This window comes from Gobio gobio, assembly GCF_949357685.1.
Source record: "Gobio gobio genome assembly, chromosome: 6".
NCBI classification, from domain to species: Eukaryota; Metazoa; Chordata; class Actinopteri; order Cypriniformes; family Gobionidae; genus Gobio; species Gobio gobio.
In genome coordinates this window covers 2,527,732-2,549,002 of record NC_137102.1, presented here as the reverse complement: position 1 = coordinate 2,549,002, position 21,271 = coordinate 2,527,732, and the positions used below count along the sequence as shown (strand labels likewise).

At 43.6% G+C, this 21,271-nt stretch overlaps 1 protein-coding gene across 2 annotated transcripts in view; it reads left to right on the top strand.

The window, feature by feature from the left end:
* tnr (tenascin R (restrictin, janusin)) overlaps window positions 1-21,271 on the top strand; it is a gene marked incomplete at its 5' end in the record, with an annotated part of 342,772 nt that overhangs the window by 302,225 nt on the left and 19,276 nt on the right. For both annotated transcript variants that reach the window (XM_079818631.1, XM_079818630.1), the window contains 2 exons: window positions 5,682-5,812; window positions 21,104-21,236. In XM_079818631.1, coding sequence (XP_079674757.1) covers window positions 5,682-5,812; window positions 21,104-21,236 — 264 coding nt within the window. The remainder of the gene's footprint in view (window positions 1-5,681; window positions 5,813-21,103; window positions 21,237-21,271) is intronic.

Here is a 21,271-nt window from a genome sequence, read left to right as displayed (position 1 = left end):
CGGTTCCCATGTGAGAACAGAGCATCACTCCCGATCTTCCCGATCTTCCCGGTTCCCGTGTGAGAACAGAGCATCACTCCCGATCTTCCCGATCTTCCCGGTTCCCGTGTGAGAACAGAGCATCACTCCCGATCTTCCCAATCTTCCCACTCTTCCTGGTTCCCGTGTGAGAACAGAGCATCACTCCCGATCTTCCCGATCTTCCCGGTTCCCGTGTGAGAACAGAGCATCACTCCCGATCTTCCCGATCTTCCCGGTTCCCGTGTGAGAACAGAGCATCACTCCCGATCTTCCCAATCTTCCCAATCTTCCTGGTTCCCGTGTGAGAACAGAGCATCACTCCCGATCTTCCCGATCTTCCCGGTTCCCGTGTGAGAACAGAGCATCACTCCCGATCTTCCCGGTTCCCGTGTGAGAACAGAGCATCACTCCCGATCTTCCCGATCTTCCCGGTTCCCGTGTGAGAACAGAGCATCACTCCCGATCTTCCCGATCTTCCCGGTCTTCCCGGTTCCCGTGTGAGAACAGAGCATCACTCCCGATCTTCCCGATCTTCCCGGTTCCCGTGTGAGAACAGAGCATCACTCCCGATCTTCCCGATCTTCCCGGTTCCCGTGTGAGAACAGAGCATCACTCCCGATCTTCCCGGTCTTCCTGGTTCCCGTGTGAGAACAGAGCATCACTCCCGATCTTCCCGGTTCCCGTGTGAGAACAGAGCATCACTCCCAATCTTCCCGATCTTCCCGGTTCCCGTGTGAGAACAGAGCATCACTCCCGATCTTCCCGATCTTCCCGGTCTTCCCGGTTCCCGTGTGAGAACAGAGCATCACTCCCGATCTTCCCGGTCTTCCTGGTTCCCGTGTGAGAACAGAGCATCACTCCCGATCTTCCCGATCTTCCCGGTCTTCCCGGTTCCCGTGTGAGAACAGAGCATCACTCCCGATCTTCCCGATCTTCCCGGTCTTCCCGGTTCCCGTGTGAGAACAGAGCATCACTCCCGATATTCCCGATCTTCCCGGTTCCCGTGTGAGAACAGAGCATCACTCCCGATCTTCCCGATCTTCCCGGTTCCCGTGTGAGAACAGAGCATCACTCCCGATCTTCCCGATCTTCCCGGTTCCCGTGTGAGAACAGAGCATCACTCCCGATCTTCCCGATCTTCCCGGTTCCCGTGTGAGAACAGAGCATCACTCCCGATCTTCCCGATCTTCCTGATCTTCCCGGTTCCCGTGTGAGAACAGAGCATCACTCCCGATCTTCCCGATCTTCCCGGTTCCCGTGTGAGAACAGAGCATCACTCCCGATCTTCCCGATCTTCCCGATCTTCCCGATCTTCCCGGTTCCCGTGTGAGAACAGAGCATCACTCCCGATCTTCCCGATCTTTCCCACACGGATCTAGAACAAGCAGTGGTATGATGTCAAGCTGCTTTATTCCGGTGAAATGTTGAGCTCATCTATTAAAGGGTTGGGCAGACGCATCAGACCTCGACTTTAATCAAGCGGCCCCCAGAATACTTCATTAGTTCCGATTGTTTAGAGGAAATTAATGTGCACATAAAGTGTCACAGGCCATTGGCTCCGCAACCCCAGTGCAGCTCAGAGACGGGCAGAATCTGACACATTATCGCTTGAGGAGGTTTGTTGTGTTTCAAACTTTCTTCGGCTACTTAATGACAATTTAATTTGGAAACAGTTCTGCTCTAATAACAGTGGATTTAGATCCTGCCATGCTCTGATAAAAATGTAACAATGTTTCATTGCCGGCAATGCCTGAGAAAACTTGAGCTGGAATTGCTGTGGTGTTTAAGAGTCTCCGCCCTGAGGGAGCTGAAGCGTCACAGATGCATCATTGTGGCATTTATGAGGAGGCTTATGGCAGCTTAAGGGGATAATTAAGAGGACAACAACTAACAAATTTCATGCCTATTTCAGGATTAGTGCTGTCTGTCAATTTGATTCAGATTACAGTTCTAAATTCATTGTTAAAGAGATTAAGGTGAGGACAGGAATATGAATGTGTTTCTCAGATACACACAGGCATATCTCTCTATTCCTCCACGCTTGATAGAGGCACTTCATTAGTTTATTATTTAAAGTAATGGGAAATCAAGAGGCTCAGCGGTTGGGTTGTTTTAGCCCAGCGATTGGGTTGTTTTAGCCCAGCGATTGGGTTGTTTTAGCCCAGCAGTTGGGTTGTTTTAGCCCAGCAGTTGGGTTGTTTTAGCCCAGCAATTGGGTTGTTTTAGCCCAGCAGTTGGGTTGTTTTAGCCCAGCAGTTGGGTTGTTTTAGCCCAGCGATTGGGTTGTTTTAGCCCAGCAGTTGGGTTGTTTTAGCCCAGCAGTTGGGTTGTTTTAGCCCAGCAATTGGGTTGTTTTAGCCCAGCAGTTGGGTTGTTTTAGCCTAGCAGTTGTGTTGTTTTAGCCCAACGGTTGGGTTGATTTAGCCCAGCGGTTGGGTTGTTTTGGCCCAGCGGTTGGGTTGATTTAGCCCAGCGGTTGGGTTGTTTTGGCCCAGCGGTTGGGTTGTTTTAGCCCAATGTTTGGGTTGTTTTATCCCAATGGTTGGATAGTTTTAGCCTAGCGGTTGGGTTGTTTTAGCCCAGTGGTTGTAAAATGTTTGCCCAACATGCTGGGTAGTTTTATTTAACTCAACTATTGTTTAAAATGACTATATGGCTTGCTTAAAATAAACCCAAAATAGGTTGGAAATTAAAAATCAGACACATAATTACTAGAGGCAACAATAATAATCAAAAGGTGAACATTTATTAATAAGTTATTTAATAAATGTTAATTTCTAATTATTATTCATTAAACTTATTACATTTTAAATAAAACTACCCAGCAGGTTGGGCAAACATTTAACCCAACCGCTGGGCTTAAACCACCCAACCTTAGAGTGTATAGTAATAACAGTAAATTATCCATAAGTACAAGTAGCTAACTCTAAACCAAACCCTAACCGTAACTTAGTTACATTGTACTTCCTCAAATAAGTACTGAGTAATAATTGACTACTTATACTTACTGTCACCTTAAAATAAAGTGTAACCAAATGTTGTCTCGTCTGCAAGTGCAAAAAAGTCATTTATATTTATGGCATTTCATATCTTCAGTTCCAGAGAATGAGAGGGAGGATGGAGAAGGAGCTGTACCCTTCAACACACCGGGGAAAAAAACAATAATACATCAGTTTTTCTGCACATAGACAGCAGATGACTTCTGAAGACATGCAAAAGAAGCATCAGCAATTGTAGTATGAAAGGAAAGTGTGTGTGTGTGTGTGTGTGTGTGTGTGTGTGTGTGTGTGTGTGTGTGTGTGTGTGTGTGTGTGTGTGTGTGTGTGTGTGTGTGTGTGTGTGTGTGTGTGTGTGTGTGTGTGTGTGTGTGTGTGTGTGTGTGTGTGTGTGTGTGTGTGTGTGTGTGTGTGTGTGTGTGTGTGTGTGTGTGCTGGTGCTCTGCTGGAGGGAGAGTGGCATGTTGACTGATAAGAGATCACATTGAGAGACAGGATGCCGGTGAACACACACTAATTGTCTTCCCTCTGAAGTGGATCTGTCAGTGTGCCTGAAACACACACTACACACACAACCATGTGATTTATTCTGTCCTCAGGCGAGCTAGCAGTGTACACGCCTCCAGCGGGTGTGCTGACACAGCTCCAAACACACACACACACGATACACACACACAGCATCTGAATGTCAGGTGGAGGATGGGCATTGTAAACATGCTCTTGTCATGGTCTGAGATCATCCCCGTTCATCTCAGTAGCTTTAGCTTTGACCGCTGGGAAATCTGCCGTTCATGATTTCTGAAGACAGGTTGTTTTGAGCCAATCACGTCTGTCATGAATGTCATGTGACTAAATACTCGGGAGCTGCAGGAAAATGATGATATAAAAAGAGAGAACAATTATATATATGACCCTTGACCTCAACAGCAGTGCTGCGTCTCACGGGTATATCTGTGGCATCGTATGGGTCAAAATGATCCATTTTTCTTTTATGCCAAAAATCATGAGGATATTAAGATCATGTTCCATGAAGATATTTGGTCAATGTTCATATCATAAATGTATTATCAGTAGTAATATGCATTGCTAAGGACTTCATCTGGACAACTTTAAAGGAGATTTTCTCAATATTTAAATGTTTTTGCACCCTCAGATGTTCAAATATTGTCCTATCCTAACAAACCATACATCAGTGAGAGATTATTTATTCAGATGAAGATGAGCTGTACATCTCCCTTATGACTGGTGTTGTGGGTCACATATATTAAATGCCCTCCAAAACAAATGGAGGACTTGCAAATGTAACCCCTTAAATGTCACCGTCCCCTGGTGGGACGCCTGATGCTCTTTTTTGATCGCCTTTTTTTCGTATCATATATTTTAGTAATTATCATTCGAAAGCTTACGAACTCAAAATTCATCCTGTGAAAACCGTTTTGAAATCGGACGTTGTGTTACCATGGAAACGGTTCTGTAAATTCTTCTAGCGGGCTCCTCCCCCTAGTGGGCGGTGTCATGTTTCATATCGCAACATTTATTTTAACTACTTTATAATCAAAATCTTTTCTAATCTTGACAAGACACATATCGTAGGAAAAGTCTGCGTCTCAAGGTTCCATATTTGGGGACTGTTTTGTGATGGAAGTGATATTTGGACAGAAATTTACAGGAAAAAGTGTTTTTTATTTTTTTACGATCGATGGAGTGTGTGACACCCGGTGGCTGTGTTTGGTACTGCGCCTAAACAAGATCTCATGGGGAATTTAATTTTTGTGATATCAACTTCAAATTTGGAACAACTTGGTTAGACATATGGCTTTGATTTTAGATGGCATTTTTTTGTAAAATATATATTTTATATAAAATGAAAAAATATTGTGTACAATATTTTTCATTTACAGTAAATTTAAACTTCCATAACCTTTTCATACTTTCATATTTTGTATTGCTTTCACTTCAGCAATAATCTGCAGAGTGTCTGCTTTAAAACAAGACCAAACTCTATGGGTCTATAGTCCAAAACATTCTTCAATTACAGCCCTTTAAGTTGGATAGTGCATTTTCATGACTATTCTCAAAAAGGGGGGTGACCGTTATGAGGTTAATGTTGCTTGTCAAATTATTATTATTATTTTTTTTCAGAATACATTAATATTTTTTAATGCAGTTTGGAGTAGGTAAGGATTGTTTGAACTAATCCTTCAGCAATGACTCATTAAACTGATCAAAAGTTGAATGTGTTAATGGATATTTATTTCAAATATAACATGTTTCATGGTTTTCACTGAAATATTAGGCAGCACAACTGTTTTCAACATTGATAAAAATCATAAATGTTTCTTGAGCAGCAAATCCTCATATTATAATGATTTCTGAAGGATCATGTGACACTGGAGACTGGAGGAATGATGATGAAAATGGTGGAAAACACATAAAGCAGCTCAATAAACAAAGGAAACGTGTGTGTGGTCCAAACATAATCAAATATTATCTGACCAAGAAAACTCAACATTTACAGTAAACCCTACATGACTAGTGTTTTATAATCAGTGTGTCCAGTGGACGTCTATGTGGTCATTTTTCTAATGTCGTGTAATGTTGCCTGTCAAATGTGGTAATGAGACTTTATTCCAACATGATTAATTCTGTGGTGTGTTTGATCAGCCATGGATGCTCCGCAGAACCTGACGGCGAGTGAGATGAACCACCGGAGCGCGCTCATCTCCTGGCAGCCGCCCATCGCAGACATCGACAACTACATGCTGACCTACAGAGCAGCCGATGGCAGTCGCAAGGCAAGCTCACCAGTGCACATATACACCAGTGCACAGATACACCAGTGCACATATACACCAGTGCACATATACACCAGTGCACATATACACCAGTGCACAGATACACCAGTGCACATATACACCAGTGCACATATACACCAGTGCACATATACACCAGTGCACATATACACCAGTGCACATATACACCAGTGCACAGATACACCAGTGCACATATACACCAGTGCACATATACACCAGTGCACATATACACCAGTGCACATATACACCAGTGCACATATACACCAGTGCACAGATACACCAGTGCACATATACACCAGTGCACATATACACCAGTGCACAGATACACCAGTGCACATATACACCAGTGCACATATACACCAGTGCACAGATACACCAGTGCACAGATACACCAGTGCACAGATACACCAGTGCACAGATACACCAGTGCACAGATACACCAGTGCACATATACACCAGTGCACATATACACCAGTGCACAGATACACCAGTGCACAGATACACCAGTGCACATATACACCAGTGCACAGATACACCAGTGCACATATACATATACACCAGTGCACATATACACCAGTGCACATATACACCAGTGCACATATACACCAGTGCACAGATACACCAGTGCACAGATACACCAGTGCACATATACACCAGTGCACATATACACCAGTGCACAGATACACCAGTGCACAGATACACCAGTGCACACATACACCAGTGCACATATACACCAGTGCACATATACACCAGTGCACAGATACACCAGTGCACAGATACACCAGTGCACATATACACCAGTGCACATATACACCAGTGCACAGATACACCAGTGCACAGATACACCAGTGCACATATACACCAGTGCACATATACACCAGTGCACAGATACACCAGTGCACAGATACACCAGTGCACATATACACCAGTGCACATATACACCAGTGCACATATACACCAGTGCACAGATACACCAGTGCACAGATACACCAGTGCACAGATACACCAGTGCACATATACACCAGTGCACATATACACCAGTGCACATATACACCAGTGCACATATACACCAGTGCACATATACACCAGTGCACATATACACCAGTGCACAGATACACCAGTGCACAGATACACCAGTGCACATATACACCAGTGCACATATACACCAGTGCACAGATACACCAGTGCACATATACATATACACCAGTGCACATATACACCAGTGCACATATACACCAGTGCACAGATACACCAGTGCACAGATACACCAGTGCACATATACACCAGTGCACAGATACACCAGTGCACATATACACCAGTGCACAGATACACCAGTGCACATATACACCAGTGCACATATACACCAGTGCACATATACACAGTGCACAGATACACCAGTGCACAGATACACCAGCGCACAGATACACCAGCGCACAGATACACCAGCGCACATATACACCAGTGCACATATACACCAGTGCACATATACACCAGTGCACATATACACCAGTGCACATATACACCAGTGCACAGATACACCAGTGCACATATACACCAGTGCACATATACACCAGTGCACATATACACCAGTGCACATATACACCAGTGCACATATACACCAGTGCACATATACACCAGTGCACAGATACACCAGTGCACAGATACACCAGTGCACATATACACCAGTGCACATATACACCAGTGCACAGATACACCAGTGCACATATACATATACACCAGTGCACATATACACCAGTGCACATATACACCAGTGCACAGATACACCAGTGCACAGATACACCAGTGCACATATACACCAGTGCACATATACACCAGTGCACATATACACCAGTGCACATATACACCAGCGCACATATACACCAGCGCACAGATACACCAGTGCACATATACACCAGTGCACATATACACCAGTGCACAGATACACCATTGCACAGATACACCAGTGCACAGATACACCAGTGCACAGATACACCAGTGCACAGATACACCAGTGCACAGATACACCAGTGCACATATACACCAGTGCACAGATACACCAGTGCACAGATACACCAGTGCACATATACACCAGTGCACATATACACCAGTGCACAGATACACCAGTGCACAGATACACCAGTGCACATATACACCAGTGCACATATACACCAGTGCACAGATACACCAGTGCACATATACACCAGTGCACAGATACACCAGCGCACAGATACACCAGTGCACATATACACCAGTGCACATATACACCAGTGCACAGATACACCAGTGCACAGATACACCAGTGCACAGATACACCAGTGCACAAATACACCAGTGCACAGATACACCAGTGCACAGATACACCAGTGCACAGATACACCAGTGCACATATACACCAGTGCACATATACACCAGTGCACAAATACACCAGTGCACAGATACACCAGTGCACATATACACCAGTGCACAAATACACCAGTGCACATATACACCAGTGCACATATACGTGCACAGATACACCAGTGCACAAATACACCAGTGCACATATACACCAGTGCACATATACGTGCACAGATACACCAGTGCACAGATACACCAGTGCACAGATACACCAGTGCACATATACACCAGTGCACATATACACCAGTGCACATATACACCAGTGCACATATACACCAGTGCACAGATACACCAGTGCACAGATACACCAGTGCACAGATACACCAGTGCACATATACACCAGTGCACATATACACCAGTGCACAGATACACCAGTGCACATATACACCAGTGCACAGATACACCAGTGCACATATACACCAGTGCACATATACACCAGTGCACATATACACCAGTGAACATATACACCAGTGCACAAATACACCAGTGCACATATACACCAGTGCACAGATACACCAGTGCACAGATACACCAGTGCACAGATACACCAGTGAACAGATACACCAGTGCGCAAATACACCAGTAGACATATACACCAGTACACATATACACCAGTGCACATATACACCAGTGCACATATACACCAGTGCACATATACACCAGTGAACATATACACCAGTGCACAAATACACCAGTGCACATATACACCAGTGCACATATACACCAATGCACAGATACACCAGTGAACATATACACCAGTGCACAAATACACCAGTGCACATATACACCAGTGCACATATACACCAGTGCACATATACACCAGTGCACAGATACACCAGTGCACAGATACACCAGTGCACAGATACACCAGTGAACAGATACACCAGTGCACAAATACACCAGTAGACATATACACCAGTGCACATATACACCAGTGCACATATACACCAGTGCACATATACACAGTGCACAGATACACCAGTGCACAGATACACCAGCGCACATATACACCAGCGCACATATACACCAGTGCACAGATACACCAGTGCACATATACACCAGTGCACATATACACCAGTGCACAGATACACCAGTGCACAGATACACCAGTGCACAGATACACCAGTGCACAGATACACCAGTGCACAGATACACCAGTGCACAGATACACCAGTGCACATATACACCAGTGCACAGATACACCAGTGCACAGATACACCAGTGCACAGATACACCAGTGCACAGATACACCAGTGCACAGATACACCAGTGCACAGATACACCAGTGCACAGATACACCAGTGCACATATACACCAGTGCACAGATACACCAGTGCACAGATACACCAGTGCACAGATACACCAGTGCACAAATACACCAGTGCACAGATACACCAGTGCACAGATACACCAGTGCACAGATACACCAGTGCACATATACACCAGTGCACATATACACCAGTGCACAAATACACCAGTGCACAGATACACCAGTGCACATATACACCAGTGCACAAATACACCAGTGCACATATACACCAGTGCACATATACGTGCACAGATACACCAGTGCACAAATACACCAGTGCACATATACACCAGTGCACATATACGTGCACAGATACACCAGTGCACAGATACACCAGTGCACAGATACACCAGTGCACATATACACCAGTGCACATATACACCAGTGCACATATACACCAGTGCACATATACACCAGTGCACAGATACATCAGTGCACAGATACACCAGTGCACAGATACACCAGTGCACATATACACCAGTGCACATATACACCAGTGCACAGATACACCAGTGCACATATACACCAGTGCACAGATACACCAGTGCACATATACACCAGTGCACATATACACCAGTGCACATATACACCAGTGCACAAATACACCAGTGCACATATACACCAGTGCACAGATACACCAGTGCACAGATACACCAGTGCACAGATACACCAGTGAACAGATACACCAGTGCGCAAATACACCAGTAGACATATACACCAGTGCACATATACACCAGTGCACATATACACCAGTGCACATATACACCAGTGCACATATACACCAGTGAACATATACACCAGTGCACAAATACACCAGTGCACATATACACCAGTGCACATATACACCAATGCACAGATACACCAGTGAACATATACACCAGTGCACAAATACACCAGTGCACATATACACCAGTGCACATATACACCAGTGCACAGATACACCAGTGCACAGATACACCAGTGCACAGATACACCAGTGAACAGATACACCAGTGCACAAATACACCAGTAGACATATACACCAGTGCACATATACACCAGTGCACATATACACCAGTGCACATATACACAGTGCACAGATACACCAGTGCACAGATACACCAGCGCACATATACACCAGCGCACATATACACCAGCGCACAGATACACCAGTGCACATATACACCAGTGCACATATACACCAGTGCACATATACACCAGTGCACAGATACACCAGTGCACAGATACACCAGTGCACAGATACACCAGTGCACAGATACACCAGTGCACAGATACACCAGTGCACAGATACACCAGTGCACATATACACCAGTGCACAGATACACCAGTGCACAGATACACCAGTGCACAGATACACCAGTGCACAGATACACCAGTGCACAGATACACCAGTGCACAGATACACCAGTGCACAAATACACCAGTGCACAGATACACCAGTGCACAAATACACCAGTGCACAGATACACCCGTGCACAGATACACCAGTGCACAGATACACCAGTGCACATATACACCAGTGCACAAATACACCAGTGCACATATACACCAGTGCACATATACGTGCACAGATACACCAGTGCACAGATACACCAGTGCACAGATACACCAGTGCACATATACACCAGTGCACATATACACCAGTGCACATATACACCAGTGCACATATACACCAGTGCACAGATACACCAGTGCACAGATACACCAGTGCACAGATACACAGTGCACAGATACACCAGTGCACAGATTCACCAGTGCACATATACACCAGTGCACAGATACACCAGTGCACATATACACCAGTGCACATATACACCAGTGCACAGATACACCAGTGCACATATACACCAGTGCACATATACACCAGTGCACAGATACACCAGTGCACATATACACCAGTGCACATATACACCAGTGCACAGATACACCAGTGCACATATACACCAGTGCACATATACACCAGTGCACATATACACCAGTGCACATATACACCAGTGCACAGATACACCAGTGCACAGATACACCAGTGCACAGATACACCAGTGCACATATACACCAGTGCACATATACACCAGTGCACAGATACACCAGTGCACAGATACACCAGTGCACAGATACACCAGTGCACATATACACCAGTGCACATATACACCAGTGCACATATACACCAGTGCACAGATACACCAGTGCACAGATACACCAGTGCACAGATACACCAGTGCACATATACACCAGTGCACATATACACAGTGCACAGATACACCAGTGCACATATACACCAGTGCACATATACACCAGTGCACATATACACAGTGCACAGATACACCAGTGCACATATACACCAGTGCACATATACACCAGTGCACAGATACACCAGTGCACATATACACCAGTGCACATATACACCAGTGCACAGATACACCAGTGCACATATACACCAGTGCACAGATACACCAGTGCACATATACACCAGTGCACAGATACACCAGTGCACATATACACCAGTGCACATATACACCAGTGCACATATACACCAGTGCACAGATACACAGTGCACAGATACACCAGTGCACATATACACCAGTGCACATATACACCAGTGCACATATACACAGTGCACAGATACACCAGTGCACATATACACCAGTGCACATATACACCAGTGCACAGATACACCAGTGCACATATACACCAGTGCACATATACACCAGTGCACAGATACACCAGTGCACATATACACCAGTGCACAGATACACCAGTGCACATATACACCAGTGCACAGATACACCAGTGCACATATACACCAGTGCACATATACACCAGTGCACATATACACCAGTGCACAGATACACCAGTGCACATATACACCAGTGCACATATACACCAGTGCACAGATACACCAGTGCACAGATACACCAGTGCACATATACACCAGTGCACAGATACACCAGTGCACAGATACACCAGTGCACATATACACCAGTGCACATATACACCAGTGCACATATACACCAGTGCACATATACACCAGTGCACAGATACACCAGTGCACATATACACCAGTGCACATATACACCAGTGCACAGATACACCAGTGCACATATACACCAGTGCACATATACACCAGTGCACATATACACCAGTGCACATATACACCAGTGCACAGATACACCAGTGCACAGATACACCAGTGCACATATACACAGTGCACAGATACACCAGTGCACATATACACCAGTGCACATATACACCAGTGCACATATACACAGTGCACAGATACACCAGTGCACATATACACCAGTGCACATATACACCAGTGCACAGATACACCAGTGCACATATACACCAGTGCACAGATACACCAGTGCACATATACACCAGTGCACATATACACCAGTGCACAGATACACCAGTGCACATATACACCAGTGCACATATACACCAGTGCACATATACACCAGTGCACAGATACACCAGTGCACATATACACCAGTGCACATATACACCAGTGCACAGATACACCAGTGCACATATACACCAGTGCACAGATACACCAGTGCACATATACACCAGTGCACATATACACCAGTGCACAGATACACCAGTGCACAGATACACCAGTGCACATATACACCAGTGCACAGATACACCAGTGCACAGATACACCAGTGCACATATACACCAGTGCACATATACACCAGTGCACATATACACCAGTGCACATATACACCAGTGCACAGATACACCAGTGCACATATACACCAGTGCACATATACACCAGTGCACAGATACACCAGTGCACATATACACCAGTGCACATATACACCAGTGCACATATACACCAGTGCACAGATACACCAGTGCACATATACACCAGTGCACATATACACCAGTGCACAGATACACCAGTGCACATATACACCAGTGCACATATACACCAGTGCACATATACACAGTGCACAGATACACCAGTGCACATATACACCAGTGCACATATACACCAGTGCACATATACACAGTGCACAGATACACCAGTGCACATATACACCAGTGCACATATACACCAGTGCACAGATACACCAGTGCACATATACACCAGTGCACATATACACAGTGCACAGATACACCAGCGCACAGATACACCAGCGCACATATACACCAGCGCACATATACACCAGCGCACAGATACACCAGCGCACAGATACACCAGCGCACAGATACACCAGCGCACATATACACCAGTGCACAGATACACCAGTGCACAGATACACCAGTGCACATATACACCAGTGCACATATACACAGTGCACAGATACACCAGCGCACAGATACACCAGCGCACATATACACCAGCGCACATATACACCAGCGCACAGATACACCAGCGCACAGATACACCAGCGCACAGATACACCAGCGCACATATACACCAGTGCACAGATACACCAGTGCACAGATACACCAGTGCACATATACACCAGTGCACAGATACACCAGTGCACAGATACACCAGTGCACATATACACCAGTGCACATATACACCAGTGCACATATACACCAGTGCACATATACACCAGTGCACAGATACACCAGTGCACAGATACACCAGTGCACATATACACCAGTGCACATATACACAGTGCACAGATACACCAGTGCACATATACACCAGTGCACATATACACCAGTGCACATATACACAGTGCACAGATACACCAGTGCACATATACACCAGTGCACATATACACCAGTGCACATATACACCAGTGCACAGATACACCAGTGCACATATACACCAGTGCACATATACACCAGTGCACAGATACACCAGTGCACAGATACACCAGTGCACATATACACCAGTGCACATATACACCAGTGCACATATACACCAGTGCACAGATACACCAGTGCACAGATACACCAGTGCACAGATACACCAGTGCACAGATACACAGTGCACAGATACACCAGTGCACAGATACACCAGTGCACAGATACACCAGTGCACAGATACACAGTGCACAGATACACCAGTGCACAGATACACCAGTGCACATATACACCAGTGCACAGATACACCAGTGCACATATACACCAGTGCACATATACACCAGTGCACATATACACCAGTGCACACATACACCAGTGCACACATACACCAGTGCACACATACACCAGTGCACACATACACCAGTGCACAGATACACCAGTGCACATATACACCAGTGCACAGATACACCAGTGCACAGATACACCAGTGCACAGATACACCAGTGCACATATACACCAGTGCACATATACACCAGTGCACATATACACCAGTGCACAGATACACCAGTGCACAGATACACCAGTGCACAGATACACCAGTGCACAGATACACAGTGCACAGATACACCAGTGCACAGATACACCAGTGCACATATACACCAGTGCACAGATACACCAGTGCACATATACACCAGTGCACATATACACCAGTGCACATATACACCAGTGCACACATACACCAGTGCACATATACACCAGTGCACATATACACCAGTGCACAGATACACCAGTGCACATATACACCAGTGCACATATACACCAGTGCACAGATACACCAGTGCACATATACACCAGTGCACATATACACCAGTGCACATATACACCAGTGCACATATACACCAGTGCACATATACACCAGTGCACAGATACACCAGTGCACAGATACACCAGTGCACATATACACCAGTGCACAGATACACCAGTGCACAGATACACCAGTGCACAGATACACCAGTGCACAAATACACCAGTGCACAGATACACCAGTGCACAGATACACCAGTGCACAGATACACCAGTGCACAGATACACCAGTGCACATATACACCAGTGTGATGTGGTACATATGCAGAAAACCAAAAAGGATATAAATGCATGCATTAGAGTGTGAATGTTTTATTGGTGGTTTTGATTTTTTGCCCAGCGGTTGGGTTGTTTTAGCCCAGTGGTTGGGTTGTTTTAGCCCAGTGATTGGGTTGTTTTAGTCCAGCGGTTGGGTTGTTTTAGCCCAGTGATTGGGTTGTTTTTGCCCAGCGGTTGGGTTGTTTTAGCCCAACAGTTGGGTTGTTTTAGCCCAGCTGTTGGGTTGTTTTAGTCCAGTGATTGGGTTGTTTTAGTCCAGCGGTTGGGTTGTTTTAGCCCAGCTGTTGGGTTGTTTTAGCCCAGCTGTTGGGTTGTTTTAGTCCAGTGTTTGGGTTGTTTTAGTCCAGTGTGTGGGTTGTTTTAGCCCAGCTGTTGGGTTGTTTTAGTCCAGTGATTGGGTTGTTTTAGTCCAGCGGTTGGGTTGTTTTAGCCCAGCTGTTGGGTTGTTTTAGTCCAGCGGTTAGGTTGTTTTAGTCCAGCTGTTGTGTTGTTTTAGTTCAGTGGTTGGGTTGTTTTAGCCCAGCTGTTGGGTTGTTTTAGTCCAGTGATTGGGTTGTTTTAGTCCAGTGATTGGGTTGTTTTAGTCCAGTGATTGGGTTGTTTTAGTCCAGTGATTGGGTTGTTTTAGCCCAGTGATTGGGTTGTTTTAGTCCAGCGGTTGGGTTGTTTTAGCCCAGTGATTGGGTTGTTTTTGCCCAGCGGTTGGGTTGTTTTAGCCCAACAGTTGGGTTGTTTTAGCCCAGCTGTTGGGTTGTTTTAGTCCAGTGATTGGGTTGTTTTAGTCCAGCGGTTGGGTTGTTTTAGCCCAGCTGTTGGGTTGTTTTAGCCCAGCTGTTGGGTTGTTTTAGTCCAGTGTTTGGGTTGTTTTAGTCCAGTGTGTGGGTTGTTTTAGCCCAGCTGTTGGGTTGTTTTAGTCCAGTGATTGGGTTGTTTTAGTCCAGCGGTTGGGTTGTTTTAGCCCAGCTGTTGGGTTGTTTTAGTCCAGCGGTTAGGTTGTTTTAGTCCAGCTGTTGTGTTGTTTTAGTTCAGTGGTTGGGTTGTTTTAGCCCAGCTGTTGGGTTGTTTTAGTCCAGTGATTGGGTTGTTTTAGTCCAGTGATTGGGTTGTTTTAGTCCAGTGATTGGGTTGTTTTAGTCCAGTGATTGGGTTGTTTTAGCCCAGCTGTTGGGTTGTTTTAGTCCATTGATTGGGTTGTTTTAGTCCAGTGATTGGGTTGTTTTAGCCCAGCGATTGGGTTGTTTTAGTCCAGAAAGTGGGTTGTTTTAGCCCAGCGGCCCAGAAATTGGGTTGTTTTATCCCAGCGGTTGGGTTGTTTTAGCCCAGCGGTTGGGTTGTTTTATCCCAGCGAATGGATTGTTTTATCCCAGCGAATGGATTGTTTTATCCCAGCAGTTGGGTTGTTTTATCCCAGCGAATGGGTTGTTTTATCCCAGCAGTTGGGTTGTTTTATCCCAGCGAATGGGTTGTTTTATCCCAGCAGTTGGGTTGTTTTATCCCAGCAGTTGGGTTGTTTTATCCCAAGGAATGGGTTGAAAATGGACAAACCCAGTGGTTGTTAAATGTTTGCCCAACCCAACATACTGGGTAGTTTTATTTAACCCAACTATTGTTTAAAATTACTATATTGCTCGCTTAAAAGAGTTGGAAATTAAAAATCAGACAAATAATTACTAGAGGCAACAATCATAATCAAAAGGTGAACATTTCGAAAGGCAAGCATCATGTGGATTTTACCTTGAGTTACAAATACAGATATAAAGTAATGCAATTTGTTACACATATTTAGAAAACGCAAAAGGACATAAATGCATGCATTAGAGTGTGAATGTTTTATTGGTGGTTTTGATATGTGCCGTTCACGTTTTTCTGCTCATTGCATTTCAGATTTGAACTACAGCCTGATCTTATAAAATCTTTAACTACGTTCCACAGAGATAAATAATCTAAAGGAGCCGTTCGATCTTTTAAATATGCATATCTGAAAAGCTTTCTTTGATGTTGCTCATTCATATTAATTAAATCCTCATTTCAAAATCTATAAAGACTTCCCTGAAATGATACAGTAGATACAGTATCTGTTTCAAATAATTGCATTACTTTTAATGCATGATCCTATAAAGTCATCTTTAGTTAAACAGCCTGACTGGAAAAAATGCATACAAAAATGAGGTTATGGATTATAATCTTGAGATTTATGTTGTCATGCACATGTACACAATAAATGATGAGAGCACTATGACCTGGGAGTCAACAGTTAGTGTGTGTATCTGTCCAGTGGGTGTCAGTGGAGATCATATAAACCCTGCTGTGCTTCAGGCATGAACACTTTCTCTTTCCATTAGAGACGGGCGTCCAAACGTTTATAAAAGGGGCCAGATTCTATGCTGTGGACACACTTGGGGCCGGTTCCTTTTCGATTATATATAAATATATGACATGTTGTTTCATGGAAACATGACAGATTTGACAAAAGCTTGACAGTAGAGTACACCCTAAAAAATGCTGGGTTAAAAATAACCCAAGTTGTGTTGAAAATGGACTAACCCAGCAATTGGGTTGTTTAAACCCAGCATTTGGGTTGTTTAATGGGTTAAATGTTTGCTTAAAACAACCCAATCGCTGGGTTAAAACAACCCAATTGCTGGGTTAGTCCAATTTCAACCCAACTTGGGTTATTTTTTACCCAGCATTTTTTAGAGTGTAGCTTAAGATTGGACACCGATGTAAATTAAAAAAAACTTTCAACAACCTCAATTTTAAAGGGTGAAATTTAAGAGTTTTATATCTCTATTCTTATTTATATTAACGAGAACTCTACTTAGATCCCCACAGGTGAAACCACACTGCAAAAAATGCTTTTCTTACTGAGTATTTTTGTCGTTTTTACAGTCCAAATATGCTTCTACTAGATAAGTAAAATATCATACAATATTATTTTTGATTTCTGGGGGAAAAAATTGAAATGAATGCTTAAAACAAGCTCAATTATCTACCAATGGGTTAAGAAAAGATCATTTTTTCTTACCCTCCCCGATTGGCAGATAATTTAGCTTGTTTTAAGCAAAAACTCACTTCATTTTTATTTGATTTTCCAGAAAACAAGAAAAAACGTCATATGTAATTTTACTTATATACTGAATACAACTTGATTTAAGAATTATTAGATATTCCGACAAGAAACAAGAGATTTTCAAGCATTTTTTGCAGTGCACACATGTCACTACAAGGTAAAACATAAAAAATATTATTTCTATATCTAGAATGGCTTTATGGTATTTAGTCTATAAATACATGTAATATAAATACAAATGCACCTGCAAGTTTATGACAAAATGTGTCTGTAATTCGGCCTTTATTTCTCATTTAATACGCCTACATTAAAAATGTAATAAAATTAGATATTAACCTACATTTCTGACAAAATACCCCGGAGTGTTACCACAGTAAACACATGATAATGTTGGTTGAAACTGGATCGGCTCAATGTTTCTCCTGATTAGTGTTGTTGGTTAAGTCAGCGCAATTTCAACTGGCTTTAAACTCAACTAAATCAAATCACAGAGAGATTTGCATCTTGTACCGACCTCTACGCCGAACTCGAACGCTTAAGTAGCGCTGTTTCTTCTGCATTTGGCGCGTTAATGTTTCCCTGGCATAAAATTGAGAACTGCCACCTTGTGTTGACATTGTGAAACTGCACAATTTGTAAATTATGCGTGGTGGGCCACATATAATATATTTTAATAGACACGCTGTGGGCCGTTTGAAATTCATCCCCAGGCCGCATTTGGCCTGCGGGCCGGAGTTTGGACACCCCTACATTAGAAAGAGGTTTGCATCTAATGCTGAGAGTTTTGATAATAACAGACAATATGGAAATTGCCAAAAATAATAATACAGTGTCATCTACATCTACTACACTGAAAAAAAAATATTTGTACTGCTCAAATTTCTTAATTAAAATGAGCTAAAGCAACACAACTAAAATACATTTTGTCCTAACTTAACTTGATTGTGTTAAATCCACTTAAATATCAGTCAAATTGAAGTTTAATTAAACATCCGTTAGTGTTGAGATTACACAAATATATTGTGTTGCATTAACTGAAACTGGGCGGGGCTTGTTAGTTCCCAGCATGCTTTGCAAATGGCTAAATCAAGAGAGAGTAAATGTTGTTATTTTTTGTATTTTTGAGCAAGATGAGAAAGGGGGAGACTTGATTGTGTTTAATAGTGTTTAATATTCAATTATGTCGGAATTATTATTTTTCCATTGTGGAGAAGAGTGCACTCTAAAAAATACTGGGTTAAAAATAACCCAAGTTGGGTTGAAAATGGACTAACCCAGTGAATGGGTCGTTTTAACCCAGCGGTTGGGTTAAAAAAACCCAATTGCTGGGTTAGTCCATTTTCGACCCAGCTTTTTTTAGAGTGTGAAGCTTTTGCTTAGGCTGTGGACTAAAACAACCAATGTCATTCAGTTGTGTAACATTAAAATATATGAATTTGAAGTGGATGAATGAATATATGAAATTGAATGCCTGAATCATGTCAGGGAGCCGTATAAAATTCACTTTGAGGCGACTTAATTAAATCACTTAAAATGTATTCATTCTATGCTGTTGAAGTTACATGAACAAATTATGTTTGTTTAACTTAATTGATTCATGTGGGACCGATGTACATTAAATCATGTAAATCCAACACACTTTTTTTCCCAGTGTATACACTCTAAAAAATGCTAGGTTAAAAACAACCCAAGTTGGGTTGAAAATGGACTAACCCAGCAATTGAGTTGTTTTAACCCAGCGATTGGGTTGTTTTAAGAAAACATTTAACCCAACCGCTGGGTTAAAACGACCCATTGACTGGGTTAAAACAACCCGATTACTGGGTTAGTCCATTTTCAACCCAACTTGGGTTGTTTTTAACCCAGCATTTTTTTAGAGTGTACATTCTCATCTACATCTACTATATGTTTCAGATTCAGGATTGTGAAGGAATCAAAATGAGAAACAACTTCCCTAATACAATTACCTGCTCAATATCCTCTGCACACTGACAAACCTCAATGCAACTTCATTAAAACTCTGCTGCGCTGCATAATTCAGATTGCACATTAATGAAAAGCTGTGAGTTTCCCTTGGAAAGGATGAATATGGAATCAAACGTTGTGTGTGTGGCACATCCCTCAAGGTCTCCGGTAAATCCTCAGAGTAAAGGCACAGAAAATGTGTGGCACATTAGTTCGATAATAGTGAGTTTTTCAAAAAAAACAAAAGACGGGAAGTGAACTGTCATGAGCTAAAGACCAAAATAGAAAGCGGTTTCTCCCCGGCAGCACCAGTGCCTGATAAGAGCCGTCCTCCCCCATCATGGGCTCTAGAGCTGCCAATCACACGGGAGAAAAACACTGGGAGGAAAAGCCTTGCATGGAAAACAGCAACAATTTGCCAGGCAGTTCCTAAAGTGATTGTGATCTGTGTTCTGTGTGTTTATGAGTAATATCTCTCCTACCCACAATGCTAAGAGCTGCTGTTATTTGTATCTCCAGGCGTGTTTTCCACCAAACCGTGCTGTTCTTTGTGTAGTTTGGGTCTGTGGTGTTTGAACAGAGGCGGATCAGCAGACTGTGTTTGATTGTGTTTCAGGAGCTGATCTTAGATGCTGAAGACACATGGATGCGTCTCGAGGGGCTGGCCGAGACCACTGAATACACTGTGAGACTGCAAGCCGCCAGAGGATTAGAGACCAGCGCCATTGTTTCTACTTCTTTCACCACAGGTGAAAATCTGCAACATCTCTTGCAAACTTCACCA